Source organism: Lycium barbarum, chromosome 8 (genome assembly GCF_019175385.1).
Source record: "Lycium barbarum isolate Lr01 chromosome 8, ASM1917538v2, whole genome shotgun sequence".
Lineage (NCBI taxonomy): Eukaryota > Viridiplantae > Streptophyta > Magnoliopsida > Solanales > Solanaceae > Lycium > Lycium barbarum.
This window is the reverse complement of record NC_083344.1, coordinates 98,586,051-98,608,982: the sequence shown is the minus strand read 5'-3', so window position 1 is coordinate 98,608,982 and position 22,932 is coordinate 98,586,051. Positions and strand designations below refer to the sequence as shown.

Here is a 22,932-nt window from a genome sequence, read left to right as displayed (position 1 = left end):
CCCTAGAGAGGTTCTTTAGATCCCAATGGAATTTCGCGAGTAAGCCTGAATTTTTTTACCACTAGGATGATTACTTTGTTATTCTCTTTAAGAAGGTCGAGGAGAGAGATGAGGTCATGTTATCTGGACCTCACACCATCAACAACAGACCAGCAATCATAAAGAAATGGACACTTGATTTCCAGGTGAATGATGAAGTCAACACTATTGTTCATTATGGGTAAAACTTCCTAAATTACCATTGAATTGTTGGAGTATGCAAAAACTGAGTAAAATTGGGAGCATCCTAGGAAATACGGTGCATGCAGCTGACTGTACCACTAATGTAGCTCAGATATCCTATGCTAGGATACTGGTGGAAATGGATATAACAAGACCTCTGCCGAAGGTTGTAAAGGTGGTTGATCTAAAGGGGAAGATGTTTGAGCAACAAGTTGTGTATGACTGGCTACCAGAGTATTGTGGTAAATGTATAGAAATAGGACATAATTGTTTAAAAGTAACCACCCAAAGAGAACCGCCCCAACCGGCTAGAGCAAGACCTCCTAAGATGGTGAAGAAATGGCAGGAGAATGGGAAGAACACCGGAGAGGGAACTAGTTCAGAGCAACAAGTCCAACAGGCTGCACCAAGCATGAAGATTGTAATTGCTCCCATAAATATTATAGCTGATGTATCCATAACAAGAAACACAACTGCCCCAACACAATGTCCTGATAAGTAGACTGTTGTAATAGGGAAATCTGCAGCCAAGCCAGCAAAAGGTGTAATGGGTGATGAGAACAATGTCAATACTAAAAATGGATATGATCCGTTGAGCAGTAAAGATATCACCATCTCAGGATTGACAAGTAAAGAAAGAGGTCAATGTAGTAAGGAGAACGAAGGAGGCGATAATAATTTCCACATACTGTCCCAATGATTGTCACTTGGAATGTTAGAGGGTTGAACCAAGCCCATAAGAAAAGGGAGTTACAGGTGTTTCTAAAGGTGAATAAAATTGCTTTGATAGGTATTATGGAGCATAGAATGAATGATATGAAGGCATCCAAGGCACTCAAATTTATTGTGCCAGGTTGGTCATGGTGCTCAAATATGAGTGCCACTAATAAAGGAAGGATATGGGTTGTCTGGAATCCCAGCCTTATTGACTTTAAGTTGATGGAATCAGGCTGTCAATATATACATTGTATGATTAGAATCTATAATCTACAACAAGTTTTTCACTTTACTGCTATATATGGGTTGCATACAATCTAAGATAGAAGGAGTTTATGGAGTAAGCTAAGAAGTCTGAATTAAATAACCTAAGGCTCTTGGTTGGAAATGGGTGATTATAATGTTGTATTGAATTTAGAAGATAGACAAAAAGGCACTCCATTCAAGGATGTGGAAACTAGGGATTTTCAAGATTGCCTTGATGATTGTGGATTAACAGATCTACACTATGTAGGAAGGTCTTATACATGGACTAATAACCATGTTTATAGCAGGATTGATAGGGCCATTGTCAATTCTACATGGATAACACAGATGACCTCAGAACGAGTGCTGATTATGGAGCCAAACTTTTTTGATCATTCTCCTTTATGGATCAGGTTCCAGCAGTTATCACAAAATAGAGAGAGATCTTTTAAATTCCTCAACTGCCTAGTGGAAAGCCCTCAGTTCATGCCTCTCGTTGCAGGCCGTTGGAAACATACTGACTCACATGTGAACTTGAGAACAACATGGAATAAGCTAAAGGTTGTGAAGTATCATTTGAAGACTTTAAATACTACACAGTTTAGAGGAGTGGAGGAAAAACTAAACACTATCAGAAGTCAGCTGAAACAAGTTCAAGTCCAGATGGGGAATAGCATACCAACACCACAACTTATTGCAGATGAAAAAGAGCTAAAAATACAACTAGAGAAGTGGAGTAAAATTGAGGAAAGTGTATATAGGCAAAAATCAAGAATACAGTGGTTGAGGTTGGGCGATTCTAATACTGCCTATTTTTTTGCCAATATGAAGAATAAACAGTCCTTGAACCACATAAGGAACCTCGGTAATGCTCAAGGTTGCATCTTACAAACTGATTCAGAAGTACAAAGTGAGATACTTGGGGTTCTATAAAACACTATTGGGATCAAACAATACTAGACTACCAGCAATTAATCCCAATATAATAAGAGAAAGACCTGTTTTGACAAAGAAGTAGCAACAAACACTTATCAGACCAGTTACTAGATAGGAAGTTTACGAGGCTTTGAAAGATATAAATGATTTGAAGGCTCCGGGTGTGATGGACTAAATGCTTATTTCTTCAAGCAAACTTGGTCCATAATAGGAGAGGAAATCACTGATGCAGTTCTCAAGTTCTTTACTACCAGTCAAATGTATCACCAGTTAATTGCACTCAAGTCACTTTGATACCAAAGGTCAATCACCCTTCATCAGTGAAAGAATATAGACCATCTCTTGTTGTACCACTCTCTACAAGATTATATCCAAAGTTCTTACCAAGAGATTACAGGTTGTCATGGATAGTTTGGTTGATAAAGGGCAATCAGCTTTTGTACCCGGTAGAGTGATCACAGACAATATAATACTTAGCTACGAGTTGGTTAAGGGATACGGGAGAAAAGGGGTGTCACCAAGATGCATGCTCAAGCTTGACATGCAGAAAGCTTATGACTCTTTGAAATGGATATATCTTGAACAAATTCTATATGGACTAGCTTTTCCCGGGCAATTTGTAAGTTGGATAATGACATGTATCCAAAGTGTCACCTATTCGATCTTAATTAATAGATGTCCAACAGAACCATTTGCAGCTAGAAAAGGCCTTAGACAAGGAGATCCCCTGTCTCCGTTCCTATTTGTTTTGGCAATGGAGTATTTGACCAGAAGCTTGAAGAAATTTAAACATCTCCCAGACTTCAACTACCATCTAAAGTGTGAGAAGTTACATATTGTGCAGCTAGGTTTGCAGATGACCTATTGTTATTCTGTAGAGGTGACTTGGGGTTCAATCCAAATTCTATACGAATGCTTTCAACAATTCTCCCTAGCTTCTGGACTAATGGTGAACAAGAACAAAAGCTCTGTGTTCTTATGTAGAGTAAACGATATGGTGCAACAACAAATACTGGATCATTTGGGGTTTAAAAAGGGAGAACTACCAGTGAGGTATCTAGGAGTTCCTCGAAGTACCAAAAGAATAACTATTACACAATGTAATCCTCTTTGGGAGCAAATGGTAGGAAGGGTGACATCCTGGATAACTAAAAGTTTATCATATGCTGGTAGATTACAGTTGATAAAAAGTGTGTTGTTTTCCATACAGACCTTTTGGGCACAAATCTTTGTGCTACCTAAGAAGATTATTAAGATGATTAAGGCTGTGTGGAGGAAGTTCCTGTGGACTGGGCAAGTTGAGAATACAAAAAAGGCTCCTCTGGCATGGCACAAAATATGCACACCACAGACAGTAGGTGGCCTGAATCTAGTGGACATCGGGCTGTGGAACAAGGCCGTAATAAGCAGGCATCTATGGAATATTTGCCACAAGAAGGATAAATTGTGGATTCAATGGATCCACATTTATTATATAAAGCATAATCCAATATGGGAGGTCCATGCAAAGACTGCATCCTGGATCATCAAAAAGACACCGAAGGCAAGAGAGTACTTTAGTGTAGCTGGCTGTTCATATCAAGTTGTTTTAGCTATGGACCAATACTCAATTAAGAAGATCTATTAGTAGCTCAGAGGAACTTTCGCTAAGGTTTCTTGGAGGAGGCTAGTGTGTAACAATCTTGGTCATCCAAAATGGATTTTCACTCTTAGGATAGTCGCTCACAACAAGTTGTACACAAGAGTTAGATTGGCAAAATGGGGAATGATAAATAACAAAGCATGTGGGTTGTGTGGAGCAGTGGATGAGGAGGTGGAGCATTTATTTTTTCACCGCCCTTATTCCAGAACTATCTGGACTAAGTTGTTAAAGTGGCAAGGGTGCAACGACAAGCTCTAAAGTGGACTGAAGAACAAAATTGGGCAATACAACATGCAAATGGGAAGAATGATAAAGCTCAAGTTTATAGAGTGATGTTGGCCTATAACATATATTTCATCTGGCAGTAAAGAAACAATAGGATATCTCAAAATGGAAGGAACAATAGGATATTTCAAAATGACTAGAGACATGTCGAGGTTATTTGCAAGCTCATAGTATGAGAAATGCATTGCAGGGGTGCTATATTTCCGAAGTTGGCTGGGGTGCTAAAGATTTGAATTACTATCCATAGGAGAAAGTAGGAAGAAGTAGACTGATCACATGCATAGGAGAGGAGTTAAGAAACTGGGAAGGAAATACTAGACTTTGGCAGAGTTGGGATCATGCCCAATTGTGGGGTTTTGTTCTGATTGTACATATTTTCCCTTGGTAAATAAAATATCTTAATTACAAAAAAAAGCTATTTTTTAAAAGCTAAAAAAATATCTTCTGCCTAAAAACACTTTTGAGAAAATACACTTTAGAAGCGCTTTTTATAAGCTTGGGTAAATACTAATTGCTGCTCAAAAATGCTTTTTAAATTAATTGACCAAAGATAACTTTTTTTGCCAAAATAACTTTTTTGAAAAACACTTTTTAAAATAAGTTGATTTTAGAAGCTTGATCAAATAGACTAAATATTTGTGTGTCATTGTATAATTTTGGAAGAGTTTCAAAAATTAAAGAAAAACCATTTGAACTAAGGGTGTGTTCGGTATGGAGGAAACCATTGTTTGGAAAATGTTTTCTAATTTTTTCATAATCGTTTGGTCAAAAATTTTGAAAAACATTTTCTTTAGGAAAAACAAGTTTCTTAAAAATGGCGAAAATGACTTCCCTAATCAAAGTAGGGAAAACAAGTCCACAAGTGACATTTCACCAACCACCCAACCCCTAACTACCAAATCCCAACCCATGCACTACCCACTCCCCAACCACCAAACCCCAACCACTCCCGCAACCCATGCACCACCCACCCCCATCCCGCAACCTACCCCGTACCCCCCATCTTCTAGGGTTTCTACACCACCACAGCCCTCCCCCCCCCCCCCCCCCCCCAATTGTTTTTCCTTTTTCTTAAAAAAGTTTTAAAAGTTTCTTTTTTTATTTTTTCACCCCAAAGACCTCCCCCCTCCCGACACCCCACCACCCCCTCCATTTTTTTTAAAGTTTTAAAAATATTTTCTACCAACTAAACGAATATAAAAAAATAAGTAAAAAATTTATTTATTTTTCACTACCCAAATGAATATGAAAAAAATAAATAAAAATTAACTTATTTTTCAACATATTTTCCTCCGTACCAAACACACGTAAGTCCGATCACATTCAACTGTCTCCATCTCAATAATAATAATAATACCCTAATTGTATTGGAGAAAACCCTAAACCTTCTCTTTGCGGCTCTTCACTCGTCAAGGTACCCATCAATTTTATAACTCTTTAATCACACCAACACTTGTATCTTCAATCCTTTTTGCCAATATATTTGAGTATTTACTTAGGTTTTGTCCCTAAATTGTGTAATTTCTTGAGTTAGAATCTCTTGTTTGTTAATATTTCAGATTAGAAGAACGTCAATTTTTTTTTTCTGTATTTGTCTGTTCAATATTTGCCCGCATATTAAAAGATAATGCATTTTTTTGTTAAGTATTCGAGATAAATTGTTAAAGTGAAACAAAGATGTTCCTATTCGATTATTGGTTTTGATTTTGAACCATAAATTTGAAAATAATTCCAAATTCCATCCAATTTTGAATGGGTTGGGGGTGTGATGTTAATTAGAAGACTAATATGGGTTTCACCTAGATCAACCCACCCAAATAGTTGGTTTCAACTTGGGCTACATTATGTGCAACAACAGACCCAGTGTAATTACACAAGTGGTGTCTGGGGAGGGTAGGATATATGCAGACCTTACCCCGCTGCCTTTGTGGGGGGTAGAGAGACTGTTTCCAATAGACCTCAGCTCAAACTGAATTATGTGCTACTTAATTGTTTCTGGTGCTCCTAGACTGTTACAGTTGATATCATTTCTATCCTAGACATTTTAGGTTCTTGTTAGGGTAAAAGATTGGTCTGATATAGCCCGCAAGGGTGGCTCAGTTGGTTGAGCATGGGACTTCCTTAGTAGAGGTCTCAGGTTCGAAACCCCCTGCCTACAACAGCAGGGATTTGCCTTCTGGGTCGAGCTCGTCGCACAGAGCTTGCCTAGTGCAGGTTGTCTCTCCTGTGTGGTTTGTGGGCTATTGCACAGGAGCGGGGTTTACCTTGTGCGCACCCGAAGGATAGCGGCTGCGGGTTCCCTTATCATAAAAAAAAGAAGAAGATTGGTCTGATATATTCACCTTTTTCCTTTTGCTCACTTGTAAATACGGTTTCAGTACAACTCATCTACTGTTTTGCTAATATATACTTACTGTTACCCTCTAAAAACAAAAAAAGAACAAAATAATTTTATAATATTGAACTTGGAAATATTTTTTACTTTGTTGTTAATAAATAACCTTTTTTGCAACTCAATAATCTATTTAAGTTGCCCTTGCCTCTCCCTCCCTCCCCCACTACGCTAAAAAAATTGGAAAAGAGGAAAAAAAAAAAAAAAAAGCAAATGGATAAGTGTTCTGTGTTGGACAGGTCGGTTATGAGTGTGTGATCCACTCCTCATCCGTTTTGACAACATCACTTGAACCCAAACAAATTTGTGATAGGTTGAATCATCCATTTATACAACCCATTTTAAACCATCCATTTAAGAAACTCCCTTTCCTCGCCCCGTGATTAGAATATTTTGTGTTAATAAGGAGGACTTTATTAGCTGCTTTACGGTCTAATAGATATTAGGTTCTACAATATTATTTTATTAGACAGGAGTGCATTCTTGTTTGAACTTTGCTGCACCTACTTTCAGCCCTTTTTCTATTTGCTCATGGTAGTTTTCAACTTTTGATCATATTATTCTGCACTCAATTATTCATTTTCTAGAAGCTACTTTATGCAAAACTCAGAGTTTTGTAACAAGACAAAGTGTCACAGCATTGATGAAAGCATACGTAACATGATATGTATGTCCACACAGTTGCACATATTTGATAAGCGGATAGATTATATGCTTGTTAAATAGACCAAAGCATGATACTTTTGCCTTCTAGTCTCTACGTTTTCAAAGTTGGTCAATAGATCAGTAATTAGGAACCCTCATCATTGATGATTACTTGGAGCACTTTTTAATTTGTCTATTTGAGCCTGAATGTTTGTAGTGCATAGACAATGGGTCTCGTGATAAAACCTGTGTTAACAGGACCTGCTGTAACAACATTCTGTTAATTTTGCTTTGCTGTGTTCCGCCTTTGGTTCATTCTTGATTTTCCTCACCCCCTCTCTCCCCCTCTATCTTTCTCCCATGTCTTTCCTTTTCAGTAGGAAAAAGCTGTTTAAAAAATGGGGGAGGATGATGATTACCGCTGTTTCATTGGTAACTTGTCATGGTCAACATCAGATCGAGGGCTAAAATACGCATTTAGGAAGTTTGGCAATCTTCTTGACGCAAAGGTAAGGATTAGTTATTATTTACAGTTTGTATTACTGTCTATTTTTTTGGGCTTCTTCCGCCCACCACCTCCTCCTATGCACACCCAACTTGTCCTTCTGTTGCGCAAACTGTTAGGTTTGTCCATTCTTTCCTTTTAAATTCCTCCTCAAGAGAAAGTGGTGTCTTTGATATTTTACTGGTACAATCTCCTTTCTCCATGCCTGTTCTTGCTGAAACAAACAGAAACTCTTTTTTAACCGCTTCGAGTTAGCTTCATTCTTATCATGAAAGCATTTTTTCAAGAGCTCCTGCACATTGTTTGTTGTAGCATGTTATGTACTATTTTTTTTTTTTAATTTACACCACACGTAGTGCTGTGCTCCCTTCTCATGCTTAAGGGTAAATAAAAAAGAAATGAGGTTTTCTCCCCGTGGAATAGCAGGAGGCTTTTTTTTTTTTAAAGAGAGCTAAGAAGCAAAATGAGCAGGAAAATATACGCTCAACCCCCTTATTAAATGTGAGTAACTACTTATTTAAGAAAAAAAAATGTACATATGAGTTGCAAGAGCCTGCTAGTCTATTTTTCCCGCTCAAAAAATCTATATGAGTGAAACTCATAGTCTTTGTGATAAGACCTGTAGCTTTGCACTCGTTGAATATAAAACCTGTGTATCCCACATACAGTCTGGGAATTCTCGAAAAGCATCAATTACTTTTCTAGACTAGTGCGACCAAAATACTCAAACCTATAGGATCAGTCGTCGTTGCCAGAACTCCAGAGCATTGTTAGGGAAGAAATAATTTATTTTATTTTGGAAGATGCAATTTCAGCCACTGCATGAAACCACCGGTGCCACAAACATCTATCCGTGTGAGAATAAACAATGATATGCTACAGACATGTCGTGAGCACTTTACTGACCAATATTGCGGAATACATTTTGGTGTCTGTGACATTAAGTCTATGGCAACACTTGAAGTGACGACCTCTTTGTCTCTTTCCTCTTTCCTTATCTTGTTTCCCACTTGCTCGTACTTTATCTGGATATAGATTTTAAACATGCCCCATGCCACTGCTGTCTAGACTCTTTTTCTGTTTGGTTCAGGTTGTAGTTGACAAGTTCTCTGGCCGATCTAAAGGATTTGGTTTTGTTACATTTGATGAAAAGAAAGCAATGGAAGAAGCCATTGAAGCGATGAATGGGATGGATTTGGATGGCCGTCCTATTACTGTGGACAAAGCCCAGCCTCAACAAAGTTCAGGTAGAGATTATGATAGTGATCGGCCCCGTGACCGAGATCGAGGTCGCGATCGCAGTAATCGTGAATATGGAGGTGGGCGGGGATCTGGTGGCGGAGAGTGCTTTAAGTGTGGCAAGCCTGGACACTTTGCTAGAGAATGCCCCAGTGAAGGAGGTCGGGGTGGTCGGTATGGCGGCAGAGATGATAGGTATGGTGGTGGCGGCGGCAGAAATGATAGGTATGGTGGTAGCGGCAGCAGAGATGATAGGTATGGTGGTGGCGGCAAATATGATAGGTATGGTGGTGGCGGAGGTGGTGGTTCTAGAGGTAGTGGCCACTATGGACCTGATAGAAACGGAGATCGCTTTGGAAGCCGCAGCAGCAGGGATGATGGTGGACATGGGGGAGGTGAACGATATAACCGTGATCGTTCAGGGCCATACGATCGTCGGGGTTCTGGCTCTCGCGCTGGTTAATGCATTAAGGTGCAGTAGGTATTTTGGACTTTCTGATTTTCACCTTTTGATATTTATGGAATCATTTAATTGTGATAACTGAAGTTTTATCCGGTCGGTTGCAGCTGAAGAGCTAGGCCCAACCAAGCTGGGTGCGGATGGTTTGAAGCATGTCCGATGGCATCTTGTTTCCTTGACGTGTGGGCAGAAGTGGATCAATCTTTTGAACTCATGAAACCTGGCACTTTAATCTACTCTTCTATGTCCCTAAAATATCAATAGTGCGTGCTTAATTTGCGATTTTGAATGTGGTCTCACACTTTTGAATGCTACTATGGCTGCTGGTTATTTGCTTTGTTGGCTTGGCTAGTAGAATACTGTTGTTTGCTGCTGCAATCCTAATGGTCTCTTGCGTTCGCAATTGCACCTCCGAAATTTTGTGGTGGTAGATGGGTCTGATGAATTGCCAAAAATCTGTACTGGTGATAAAATTTCTGCGGTACATAAGCGTGTTCATGTCAAATTGGGAAGCGAGGGTGAATTAGAAGTGGTTTTCTTTTGTGTTCTCTTAGAATCTCTAAACAGTTAATGGGAGTTAAAACGGGTAATCTATTGCATTATTCCTCCATTTAGTCAGTTCCAATTTGCAGCTTTACAGTATTAATGATGTTAACCTTTTGACAGGCTGCCTGTGTTCAAATGGCCTTTTGTGGGTACATGATTTGGTCTCTTTGCTAGTTTGGTGCATTTAAACATAATTAATTTGAGAAAGCATTTTGGACAGCGACAATCCTTCTGCAAGTTATTACACCACTAATTGCTCTTGAGTTCGGCAAGGATTGCTGGAGGATGACTTAAGTTTCCTCTTAGATGGCAAGTTGTTAGATACTCTTGAGTTCAGCCACAGAGGTCCATTAAGTTTGTTCTGGTTCTGATGTTGCTCCTACATGGAGATGGTTCTTGTTCTTGTTCGTAGTCGTGGCTCCCACATTTGAAATCCAGATGAGTGTCTTTTTGTTTCAAGTCAGGCTTCATTTCCTTATCAGCTTGTGGTTCTTGGTTTCTCTTCGGTAGGTGGTTCTGCTTTTTCGTTACTCCTACTTGCTTATTTGAATATTCAGTACTCGTTTTCTTTTTTCTGGGCGTGGTGGGTCACCGGGTTGGAAGGTGGACTGCACTCTGGCTTAGTTACTCCTTTCTAGAAACATTATTGAAATCTATTTTAGAGACGCTACTGACTGCACACAGCTGTATTTTCAAAATTGTGGGTTCAGATTTCATATTTATTGAAATTTGAGTATTTTTTTCAAATATCCACATATGTAAGTGTGTATATTCATTTTTTTGCGCGGATTGTCCTCCTTTTGAGGTGGTCCTTAATTTTTGACCCTCAAATTGTTGGTCTTTAATTTTTGCCCTTCGCTTAAAGTGGTGGCCGAAAGTACTTCGAGGTTTTGGTTCGAATTTTCGCTTAATGAAAAAAATAAAAATCGCAAGACAAGGCTCTCGCAAAAAGTCGGCCTTATGCGGCAGACTTTGCCTTAAGGCATAACTAAATTTCTGCCTTATAAGGCAAAGTCTGCCATCTCCGGCAAACTTTTAGTTATACCTTAAGGCAAAGTCTGCAGCCTCCGGCAGAAGTTTGCCTTACAAGGCAAAGTCTGTCGCCTCCGGCATAGGTTCTATGTAACTTCGCCCCGGAACCTATGTCTTGCGAAATTATTATTATTTTTGACTCTTTTGGAATTCGAATCCAAAACCTCGAGGTATTTTTGATCACTTTTTTAAGTGAACGAATTGAGGGACAAAAAATTAAAGACCAGTCCGTATGAAGGGAATCGTGCATATTGCCCGTGTATATTCTGTGTCCCGTATCGCAAGTACTTTGAATCCAATGAATATTGGTCGCATCCGCCTTTGGTCATCTGACACCCTTGAGTACTTTTAATTAGCCATATGTAATATTAGACATCATGGCAATCCTTACTTTTCATGTTTAGTTTTTGTTCCATGTGGTCTCTTGCATCCTTGTTTTCTCCCTCCTATTTGTAACGAAGGAAGAATTAAGAAACGTGGCAAATGATATGTCTCTCCACTTCTATGGAGAGATGAAGAAAGGTTCACACCTCTCAAAATGTTTGCGTTCTTCTTCTAAATGCAGTACCCAATTTCTGTGCTTGAAATTTTAATTTTCGACTTCTTGTTATTCAGAGTTATTATTGTTTCACGATGGATTCTTTTAGTGGTGATAACTTGTAAGCCCCTCTATAAGTAGTTCCTAGAAAATCCAATAGAGCTGAAACCGCGGGCCATTTGCTCTTTTCACCAATTTTGTGCTCGTCTTTAATTTTTGCCCTTCAAATGGGGCATAAGATACTCATCATAATATTCACAAGTTATGCTAGCACTTTTAAAGAACTTATGCCCTGCTAGACGTAAGTTCGATTTTGAAGGGTAAAAATTAAAGGCCGGTACATTTGAAGGGAAAACCGTGCAATTACTTGCTGAAACCACTCCTTCCACAAATGAATATACTTTTCTACAACTTCAATGTTTGGACGCGATGATTCACATTGCACCTTGAAATTAGCCTAGAAAATACAAGACAATTAAAATAAACAAGTCAAAGAAACCTTTTTTTACTAAAAAGAGATTTCTTAATGATATTTCGTGATTTACTTACCATTTCATAGATAATCTCTCTAATAGGCGTACCACCTGTATGATGAGGCATGCTCAATTTAGACCTATTGATTGAGTTTTTTGTACTTGTTTCCCGTTTTAACAACACAATATCAAAGTTATTATCGGTCACTTAACAAGTGCTCCTAGACCAGCCATTTCGAGTCGCTCGTCTACCTCTTTGGCACATCCTTTAAAGCATCATGGGAATGACTTAGACTTCATATTCTTGTGCAACAATTCTTGGTTCGGCATGGAGGAAAATGTTTTTAGAAAATATGTTTTTGAAAAATAAGTGAATTTCTTACTTTTTATATATTTTTTATTTTAAGGTATCTGTTGGTTTATAATGACTTATTTACTTTTATTGTTTTCATTTTCATAGTTATTTATAGCAGTTAATTCTCCTTTTACCATGACTTTCTTGCTTTGTTATTCCTTGCTTTCATATTGTTTTCGATACGCTTGATCATATCTAACCTTTTGTTTTTTCCTCTCTTTGTCTCCTCTCTTGAGCCGAGGGTCTTTCGGAAACAGCCGCCCTACCTTTCAAGGTGGGGGTTAGGTCTGCGTACACTCTACCCTCCCCAGACCCCACATAGTGGGATTATATTGGGCTTGTTGTTGTTGTTGTTGTTGTTGTTGTTGTTGTTATTTTAAGCCATCACCAAGGGTTGTGAGTCCTTGATGTGGGGGTTAGGCTGACCCCTACCATATCTATTAATGCACAAAAATTTACATTTAGAGGGGGACGTGGACTAAACCTCTACTTCCATAATCTGTTAAGCTCTCAAAAAGAAATAAAGGGCCAAGCCTACATGGTGCCCTTTTTGACTAAGATTTACAATATTCAACTAACAAAAAAATTGCTTTTTTCATATCTTCTTCTCATAGAGGGGAGTTGCTATTTGTATAGTTGAACTAAACCTTTAGCCTCTCTTGGAAGTTGTTGTGAGGAGGCATAAAAGGATTCTACTCCACTAGCTGATGCCAATTTTGCAAAGAAGTCAGCAACTTGATTTGCTTCCCTTAAGCAATGTGTAAGAGTTACTTCAGCATCCCTTACCATATTGATAGTGTCGGTTAGTAGAAAATTATTGTTTGGAAAACACCCACCCTTAAATCCACCTCATCTTCACCCCTACCACCACCTATCCCCACCAGCCCATCAACACCCCCACGCCGCAACACCAACTGCCCATCACCCAACCCTACCCCTACCTATCACCCCATAACACCACTACCCCACCACACATCACCATTCACAAAAGGGTGGGGTGGTCGAGGGATGGGGGTATGTTTTTATGGAGGAGAGTGGGTGGTATTGTGGGGTGATGGGGATGGGTGGGTGGGTGGAGGGGGGTGGTGGAGGGGGTGGGTGGGGTGGTTGGGGATGGGGTGGGGGTGGGTTTCGTGGGTGGTGCGGGTGGGTTTAGGGGGTGAGGGTGAGTTCGAGGGTGGGGAGAAAACAATCAATGTGGAATGTCACTAGAGATACTTGTTTTCCCTATTTCTATTAGGAAAGTCATTCTCCTCATGTTTAAGAAATTTGTTATCCTAAAGAGAAATGTTTTTCAAATTTGACCAACCGAACATGAGAAATTTGACGTAGTAATATTTTCTGGAAAATGTTTTCCTCCACACCGCATACACCCATAATAAAACAAAATAGAACAAGAGATAAATACTACTACGTCAACAAAAAAAAATAACATGCAAAAAATAGATATTATTGTATCCCCCGGATTAAAATATAACGTAAGTAATTGGCCCTCTTGATTAAATTGTCTCTGAGAGGTCCATGACAAAACAAACAAAAGACCAGATTTCATTTTAACAAATTATACATTACGAAATGAAAATGGTACGAATAATAAAAGGGTATTTGTACTAATAATTGGATTTGACATAAATTTTTTAAATTCTTTCCCCCTTACCAACAAAAGATGATTTTTGCTTATATAAGAGATTTTATACCAAAGAGATAGAAAATAACAACACATGACGAATAAGTTGAACATTTAAGCATATCACGACTCTAAAAATTGCATCTGCGGAGCAAACAAACCTAAGATTTCAGCTCCATCCACGCACTCATTTAGTGCTACTAGAGGGTATAGTATCATCCATAATTTTGGGGCTCTTAAAGCTGAATTTGAGACTGATAGATCACTATACTCAAAATTTTGTTGAAGAAAAGTACTCACTTCTATAATAGATCTTAGTCTTTTTCCTGAAGGAGTGATATAATAAGCATCCATTTTAGCGTAATCTTTCCTCCAGTACAATTCTCTCTTAAATTCAGTAGCGGTTTTAGGCTGATTGAGTTTGTCAATGGCTCAAGTTTGAGAAGAATCATACTCAATATGAACCGGGTCTTCGCAAAAAGCATTGAGTTTTTTTTTCTCTGTAGTAAAAGAGTTCTTCAATAAATCTACTTTTGGTTCCCTCAAACTCTTACTGTGTTGAGTTCATCCTCCATTTGAAGCATTTTTCACATTGTCCTGCCCATATGCTCACCGATGGATCGCCTGCCGCCCTCGATGAAGTCAGTTACAAAGTAAAGTTGCTCTATCATACTGTAATCAGAAGTAGAACGTCCAATTTGATTTGAAGGAACACAAAAGCAGCTATTGAAGTTATTCTAGTAAAGAAAATTAACACTATTTTGTCCAAAAATTAATTGAGGATGATTAAAAGAAAAAGGAGAGAACAAGTAGCGCCTAACTTTTTATTGATTAATTAACTTTGACATTGGTTGCTATAATTTTTAAGGACATGATATTATCCCGTCATTAATGTCGAGCTAAAATTTGACTTTAATGATCGGAAAAAAAATCGGTTGCTATAAGTATATTTATAAACAATTGGATTCATGTCCCATCGTTAAGAAATGGTCATTAAAATTAAAATTTTCTGCATGTTTATGGTGCCACAATACTAAAAATATTGATGCACATTTTCGGAGGTGCAGGGGTAACTTTTACTATCACTTATTGAAGAACGTGTAATGTTATTAACTTTACGCTAGCTCTAATTAGTAATAATAAATGTTTACCTCTTCTTGTGATAGGGAGTTCTTCCTTTTACATTGTTTTTAGAGGTTTTGGGGAAGTTAGCTTTTCTTGGTGATTGAAACTGAACCCAATGCCTGCAAAACTCAATTTATGTACATAATAAGTACAAAACTAAGGGGTATAACAAATACTTTACTTGAATCCACATAATATTCCAAAATGAGTACATTCACTTTAGTAATCACTTACTGAAGGTTGTCTAATATCACTAACTTTAAGCCTGTTCTAATTAGTGATAACAGATGTTACCTCTTCGTGTGATGGCAAGCTCTTCCTTTTATGTGGTTCTTCAGAGGTTTTGGGAAAGTTGCTTTCTTTGGTGTTTGAGTCAGAAACGTATGTCTGCAGAGCTCAATTCATGTACATAATAAGTCCAAACTAAGGGGAAATTAAATATTATACTTGAATCGACATCACTTTCAAAACGAGAAAATTCACTTTAGTAATCACTTATTGAAGGTTGTCTAATATCATTAAATAAGCCAACTCTAATTAAAGATAATGTAATTCATGTTTACCTCTTTTTGTGATGGCGAATTCTTCCTTTTACATTGTTTTCCAGAGGTTTTGGCAAAGTTGCTTTTTTCGGTGATTGAGAAGACAGAGCCCAATGCCTACACAATTCAATTTATGTATAACTAAGGGGCAGAATAAATACTTTACTTAAATAAACAACTTCCTAAACGAATTCAGCCAATTGACGCTAACTGATTGATTTACCTCAGCTCATGATTCCTCAAATGATGACCGTCGTCTTTTATCACGATATCTGGCAACTACATTTTTCTTGTCATCTTTTTCATGTTTCTCTTCTAATGCCTCCAAGACAACAAATTCTTCTGAAGCAACCAATGTAGGTTGTGAGACTTCCTTCTTGGTTATAGCTCCTTGTTTAGTATCTTTCTCGCAACCCTTTAAGAGAATACAACCTTTTGATCTCCTTTCTCCACTTAACCAAGCATGATCATATCCTTCCTTTGGTTTATTCAAAAAATTAGGTTTCCAACGTCTTTTCTTTGAAACCCTAGTTTTCAAGTGGCCTTCTAGATCTAGTTCTTTTTTTGCTGCATTTATGTAACCCAAGTTTTCAGTTGGCGAAGTGGTCCTTGAATATGTACTTCTCTGGTGCTTCATTGCATCTCCTTGTTCCGATTCTTTTCAGATTGAGTCCATCTCTAGAATCGCGTCATCGACCTTATGCTTGGATCATCTTTCCCTAGTTCACTAGGGTCATTCTGACATGTGCGTAGTAAAGAAAGAATTCACATCATTACTAAAAATCCAGAACAAATATAACATATAATATGGCCAGTTATCTTTACTTATCGCCTATAGTTCTGACAAGTCCTTAGAATGAAGTTACTTTTTGCGCAAAGAGGATATATACACACACATAGCACGAAATAGATGATCTATAGCTAGAGGAAAATACAAATTAGAAGTATGTAGCAGAAACATTAGTGTTTGCACCTTCTTTTTCTGATGAGAAATTTTTGGCCATGGTCCTCTCCAAGCAATCATATAATTCATAGAATATCAATCAACACTCAATCCTAAACTAGAAGGGGTCGGTTGTATGAAACCTATGTATCCATTCCGCTATTCCGGCCCTATTCGGAGATTCATTTGATCCATCTATCACATCCCTTATCTAGACTTTGACCCCTGTATGCTAAGCAAAGCAAATATAGACGGAGCTTATTGATTATTTTAGAAATGAAAATTTAACACTATTTCTGCCAAAAATTAATTGAGGATTTTAAAAGAAAAGAAGGGAAAAAGTAGTGCCTAATTCTTATTGATTAATTAATTTTAACATCTATTGTTATACTTTGTAAGGACGAGTATTATCTCGTCATTAATCTTGAGCTAAAGTTTGACTTTAAGGATCGGAAAAAAAAATCGGTTGCTGTAAGTATATTTACAAACAATTGGATTCATGTCCCTTCATTAAAAAATGGTCGTTAAAATTCATATTTCCTGCCTGTTTATGGTGCACAATACTGAAAATATTGATGCCTTCTTCAGACATGCAGGGGTAACCTACCTAAAGTTTGAAATACAAACCAATTCAAATGATAATTCTGTAAGACATTTTCACAAGAGACAGTAAGTGAGTGTTTCTCTTATGCTATACGAAGAACCATAACCTAAAACAACTTGAATTTTTTTTATCACTTGTTTATGATGTAGTATAATTTTAGACATGCTTTCATATGCATTTATTAGTTTCACAAAGACAAGCCTAAATTAAAAAATATCTTCAACCCATTCATTAATTTAAAAAGGGCCAAAAATGACCCTATACTATCTCAAAAGGTCTAAATATACCTTTATCCACCTATTTTGTTAAAACACCTCTTTGCTCACCTTATTGACTCACTTTTACCCTTAAACTAAAAGACCTCTTTTTATTTTTATTTTTAAATTAGTTTTTTTTCCCTCCTTCTTTATAAACTGACAATTGAGGCTTAGATCTGTCTTATGCTCATGTATAACTTTTTTAAAATTATTATTTATTATTACATGTCATATTCCTAATGGATGAAATTAAAACCCAACATACCCAATTTGTCATAAAACATAGAAATTATTTTATTTGTTCACCTCAACTTTTTCATAAAACATATAAATTACTTTAGTTCACCATAAAAATAAAAACAAAATTAATTTGTCACAAAAAAAGATAAAAAATAAAATAAAGGTTGCCGATTGGTTCATAAAATTAATTTAGTACGAATAAAACAGTAAAAACTGAACAAATAATATAATTTTTTTTGCGATTTTTGTGGTGAACAAACAAAATAATCTGTTATGAACAAATACAATAATTCGTATTTTTTATGACAAGGTTGATTATGTTAAGTAGGGGCAGATTTAATTAAAGGGAAAATGTTTTAATTTCGTCCAATAGGAATATGAAACATAATAATAATAATAATAATAATAATAATAATAATAATAATAATAATAATAATAATAATTAAAAAAAAAATTATACCTGAGCATAAGATATATCTGAGCCTCAATTGTCACTTTTAAAAAAGAAAAAAATAACGTAATAGATAATAATTAAAAAACATACACCTAATCATAAGACAGATCTAAGCCTCAATTGTCACTTTAAAGAGAAAAAGTGAAAAAAAAATTAAAAACTATTAAAGAAAATTTATAAATACAAAATGACCTGTTAGCTTAAGGGAAAAAGTGAGCCAAAAAGCTGAGCGAATGGTTATTTTTAGCAAATTCGGTGGATGAATGGTATATTTTAGACCTTTTGATATAGTCCAGGGACATTTTTGGCCCTTTTTCCGTTCATTAAATATATATGATACTACTTTCGCTATTGCTTAAGATATAAATGGTTTAAGAATATATATCTTACCAAATGTGAATACACGTGAATACTTAAACCGATAGAAACTACTCAAAAAGAACAGTTTGTAGATTGGGAAAGCTGGATTATATCTCATTTATTCAATGATAATTAGTCACTTATACTAAGTAAGAAAATCTTTTTGAATCTAAGAAAAAAAATTAAGTTTAGAAGACTTATCTGTTGAATTTTCTATTAGATCAGATACAACAACTAAAACTAGAATGTTCTTTTCAAGTGTGAATCTTTAAAGGAAGTGGATAGCAAGAGATAGTTGATTCAAGCACTAAGACATGAATGAAAAGTACACCATCAAATAAAGGAAAGATTAATGAAAAGAAAGAACTTACAACATGGAATTGAATTCCATCATCATCATCGTCGTCGTCGTCATCAGCGTTCTCTTTGTTGTTGTCGATGCCATTCATCTTAGCCGCAATAAGGCGAGTTCAGTTTAGAATGACTTAGAGGGGCCACAAAGCATCGTTATATTCAAGGCTCTAGGTTTTTTCTAAAGATGTTACAAACTTTGTGAAAATCTAATTTACTCCCAACTTTGATCCAAAAAGAACTAAAATTAAGGGTTCCGACTTTTCTTATTCACTTGGGGTTATGCATTTAGATATGAATTTCATTTGAAAATAAATAATAAAAAAATAGAGTTAAGTTATTACTTTATTTGAAATATTTCAAAAAAAAAATTTTTAAGGGGAAAATGTCTAAAATACACCCCAACCTTTGCTCGGATTTGCTATAACACACCAAACCTTTACGGTGGTCCTTGTTACGCTTCACATTTTGCGGGCGGGTTTAGCGCTCGGAAAGCTACTAGGAGGTAGTTGGTGCTCTTGTAGACTTTGTTTTCGAAAAAGAGTCGTCATCTAATTTTTAGGAAATTAGGGAAACCGGGTTCAAAGGATTTGTTCAAATGCCGTGAAAAAAGTTCAGTTTAGAATGACTTAGAGGGGCCACAAAGCATCGTTATATTCAAGGCTCTAGGTTTTTTCTAAAGATGTTACAAACTTTGTGAAAATCTAATTTACTCCCAACTTTGATCCAAAAAGAACTAAAATTAAGGGTTCCGACTTTTCTTATTCACTTGGGGTTATGCATTTAGATATGAATTTCATTTGAAAATAAATAATAAAAAAATAGAGTTAAGTTATTACTTTATTTGAAATATTTCAAAAAAAATTTTTTTAAGGGGAAAATGTCTAAAATACACCCCAACCTTTGCTCGGATTTGCTATAACACACCAAACCTTTACGGTGGTCCTTGTTACGCTTCACATTTTGCGGGCGGGTTTAGCGCTCGGAAAGCTACTAGGAGGTAGTTGGTGCTCTTGTAGACTTTGTTTTCGAAAAAGAGTCGTCATCTAATTTTTAGGAAATTAGGGAAACCGGGTTCAAAGGATTTGTTCAAATGCCGTGAAAAAAGCCTTTGTAACCAAAGTTCTAGGTAAGGGTTCTGGTGATCTCCTAGGTAAGGTGTTAGGCACCCTAGTATTAAGGATCTGTACTATACGGTCGACCTTCGAATTTTAATGTATGAATTATGCATGAACTGTTTATATTGTGTTTAATTTCCCGCTTTTATAAAAGATTGTCATTTGGCTTATCATTTGGGACTTTTTTTTTTTTTGAAAAGAAAAGAATATATCCTCTTTATATGAGGGTACTTTAGGTTCGGATTCATAATATACGGATAAAAGTAATTTCCTTTTATATATAAAGATAGTATATCTTGTTTGGAAAATGCCAAATTATTTGGTTTGCAAATATATATATATATAAGTATACATATCCCCTTTTATGTTCATGCATAGTCCTTTCATCGCCATTCTCAGTCAAGTCATATACTACTCTAAAACATCCCGTTTTAGAACCTCGTATTTACAAGTGCGGTTTCATTTATTTGAATAAGTCCGGTTTTATAAAATGGTTTGATTTCAACCTATTCCAATCCGTATATATATGTGTAAATAAAATTGATTTTTTGTTTAAGTTGGGCTTAGGCCCAAAAATCCCGATTCTGTAAAAAATGTATTTTTTTCGATTTGGGCTTGGCTCAAAAATCATTTTGTATTTCTGGTTGGGTCCTGGCCAAAATTCTCATCTGTTTATATTGGGCTTCAGCCCAGAAAACTGCATTTTTTTTCCTTTTTTCAGATTTTAGTCCGTCTATATATATATATATATATATATATATATATATATATATATATTCGAAACCCCTTCTGTCTTTGATGAAAGAAAAAAAAAAACTGGTTTGTGGTTCAAAACAATATCCATCACTTTAAAGTTCTGAAATTCACTTGATTTTTTCAGCTAAAGGCTTGTATTTGGCAAAGTCATTTTGTTATTCTCGAGTTCCCAAAATTTTTGTATTTAATCCGGGTTTTTGAAAATCGTTTGGGGACTTAAGGTCTACTAAACGGCATAAGCACCCTTGTCCTAAGACTACTAGTTCTAACCATAAGATTCCAATTATAATGTGAGTTTTTATAAGTGTAGAAATACAATACGACATTTTGAAATAAAAATTGAATAAATGAAAGAGAAAAGTTAGGCTAGAGGCGTACCAAGCCCCTAGTTAACCATTTTTATCCATGGTTGGGCCATCAATGCACGTTCATATATATTAGCTTCCCTTTAACTCATCCACAAACTGTTTGTTGAAAGAATATATGTTGGGCCTCAACCTAACAGTGGTTTTGACATGACCCGAATGGCGGAATAGGTGGAGAGGAGAAGGAAGAGAAAGAAAACCCGGTTAGACATTATTTTATGCACTTATCATATGCATTTATACAACATATATATACATATATGAGGGCTGATGTATAAGCACATCATACAGTCAATATCCAGGAAATGGGCCTGGCAGCCCAATACTTAAGCTTCCTAATGGGCTACCCCAATCCCCATTTGTCCTCTTTATTTTACTCTAAGTGTGCAAATGAACTTTCTATATTAATCTTAGGTGGGCCGAACACAAACTTCTATTAATTCTCGAATTGACTAAGTGTTGAGGATTAGAGACCATCTATCCCTCAAGTGACTGATATACACCTCTTATTCATTCTGCGCAACTATGTATATACATAGTATATCACTTGATATACACTTGATATGTATATCCAGTATATATACCATGTATACCACCATCAAGATTACTTCTTTTATGAAGAAATACTATGTATGCTATTTTAAACTTAAACTAACCCTTAAAGCCTATTTTTACTAAGCAATCCTAACTTTTTATTTTGGTCGAACCATACTTAGGATGGTTGAAATCAACTCCGACCTTTCTAGGTATAACCCTTTAAACCTTTGACTCTATTAACCACCTAGTTAACTCTCCATTTTTAAGCAATGTGATCTTAAACTAATCCTAAGGCAAAATCTAGATTTATCCTCAACAAGCAAGCATTAAACCTGTACCGGCTCACAGTAGGTCCAAACATAGTCTCAACTAATTGATCAATCAGTTCTCAAAGTAGTCATGAAGAAGCAAATCAAAACATGCACACTACTTATGGTTCTGGACAGTGCAAAGAAGAAAGAAATGATACACATTTAACAAGTAAAGCACACCCAAAGCAATACTAAAGATGAGGGCTTGTAATTCGACAAGTTAGAACATTAGAAAAGGAATAAGACTATTATATGACATTTTACTTTAGCATACTCTATTAAAAGACCAACATATCCTGTCAGTTTTCCTAGGTTTAGAGGACAAATATGAAAAGATTAGGCAATTCAAAGGGTTATCCCCTCTTGTGAATTAGCCTTCACCTTGAACTGGAAAAAAAGTTCATATTTAATCCAAAACAATCAATTTTGTGCAAGACAAACTCATTTTAACCCATCCATTGATCCAATGACTGGGAAAGAGAATCAAATGCATGGGTTTGTAAGTTGCACCCATGGGCTTATGAGGCATGCCATGACAACATTTTATTTGGAAGGAGACATTGTGAACCAAGTGAGACTTGGTTCTTTATCCATCTTCTCTCAAGGTGTCTTTTTAAAAGACTTCCTCATTGCCAAGTAGCCTATAACTTATGTATCTACACATATGACACTCTTTCCCTTTCATTCCATCATCCTAACATCTATCAGAGAATGAGACAGTTGGTATCCATGTTCAAATTACTCTAGAATTACTATCTATGGAATTGTTCCATTCTTTTATTCATGATAGCTCCCAAAGGCTCGTATACTTTGCTTCAGGTTACCTCAAATGATCACAGCACTAACACAACTCACCCTCTACTTATAAATGTAGGCCAAAGCAATCTTAAGTTACAAATTTCAACAAAAGGGGCATGACTTGTACACTTTTAGTCACCAAGATGAGTTTAACTCCCTAAATGAATTAAGACAAGACAGAGACATGATGCATTCTCCCTTTTGAGACATCACTTCCCACATGTTTTAGCAACTCTATAGACAAATCAGAGCAATTCATAGTGATAGTCGAAACATGTCCAGAAAAGGATCAGGCAGGATTAAGTAAATGC

General features: G+C 36.5%; 2 protein-coding genes and 1 long non-coding RNA gene across 6 annotated transcripts; 2 read left to right on the top strand and 1 right to left on the bottom strand.

Moving 5' to 3' along the window:
* The first annotated feature begins 1,326 nt into the window (after positions 1–1,326).
* Positions 1,327–2,118, top strand: LOC132608002 (uncharacterized). The gene has a single exon (XM_060322087.1). The coding sequence runs from the start codon at positions 1,327–1,329 to the stop codon at positions 2,116–2,118; it is 792 nt and encodes a 263-aa protein (XP_060178070.1).
* A 3,205-nt stretch (positions 2,119–5,323) lies between these two features.
* On the top strand, positions 5,324–10,582 carry LOC132606397 (glycine-rich RNA-binding protein RZ1A-like). Of its 3 annotated transcripts, XM_060319869.1 has the most exons (5): positions 5,324–5,462; positions 7,463–7,594; positions 8,681–9,310; positions 9,397–9,875; positions 9,956–10,582. In XM_060319869.1, the coding sequence occupies exons 2-3, from the start codon at positions 7,484–7,486 to the stop codon at positions 9,290–9,292; spliced, it is 723 nt and encodes a 240-aa protein (XP_060175852.1). In that variant the 5' UTR covers positions 5,324–5,462; positions 7,463–7,483; the 3' UTR covers positions 9,293–9,310; positions 9,397–9,875; positions 9,956–10,582. The 3 variants fall into 3 exon arrangements, with proteins under 3 accessions (XP_060175852.1, XP_060175853.1, XP_060175851.1); XM_060319870.1 differs by lacking the exon at positions 5,324–5,462 and having other exon boundaries at positions 5,471–7,594; positions 8,681–9,306; XM_060319868.1 differs by lacking the exon at positions 5,324–5,462 and having other exon boundaries at positions 5,473–7,594; positions 8,681–9,301.
* A 3,029-nt stretch (positions 10,583–13,611) lies between these two features.
* LOC132605167 (uncharacterized) lies at positions 13,612–19,262 on the bottom strand. Of its 2 annotated transcripts, none has more exons than XR_009569072.1 (6): positions 18,757–19,262; positions 15,751–16,265; positions 15,549–15,644; positions 15,280–15,372; positions 15,012–15,104; positions 13,612–14,532 (listed from the first exon to the last, which is right to left on the bottom strand). It is a non-coding gene; the product is annotated as an uncharacterized LOC132605167 (long non-coding RNA). The 2 variants fall into 2 exon arrangements; XR_009569071.1 differs by having other exon boundaries at positions 13,612–14,484; positions 18,757–19,259.
* Positions 19,263–22,932: the final 3,670 nt, after the last annotated feature.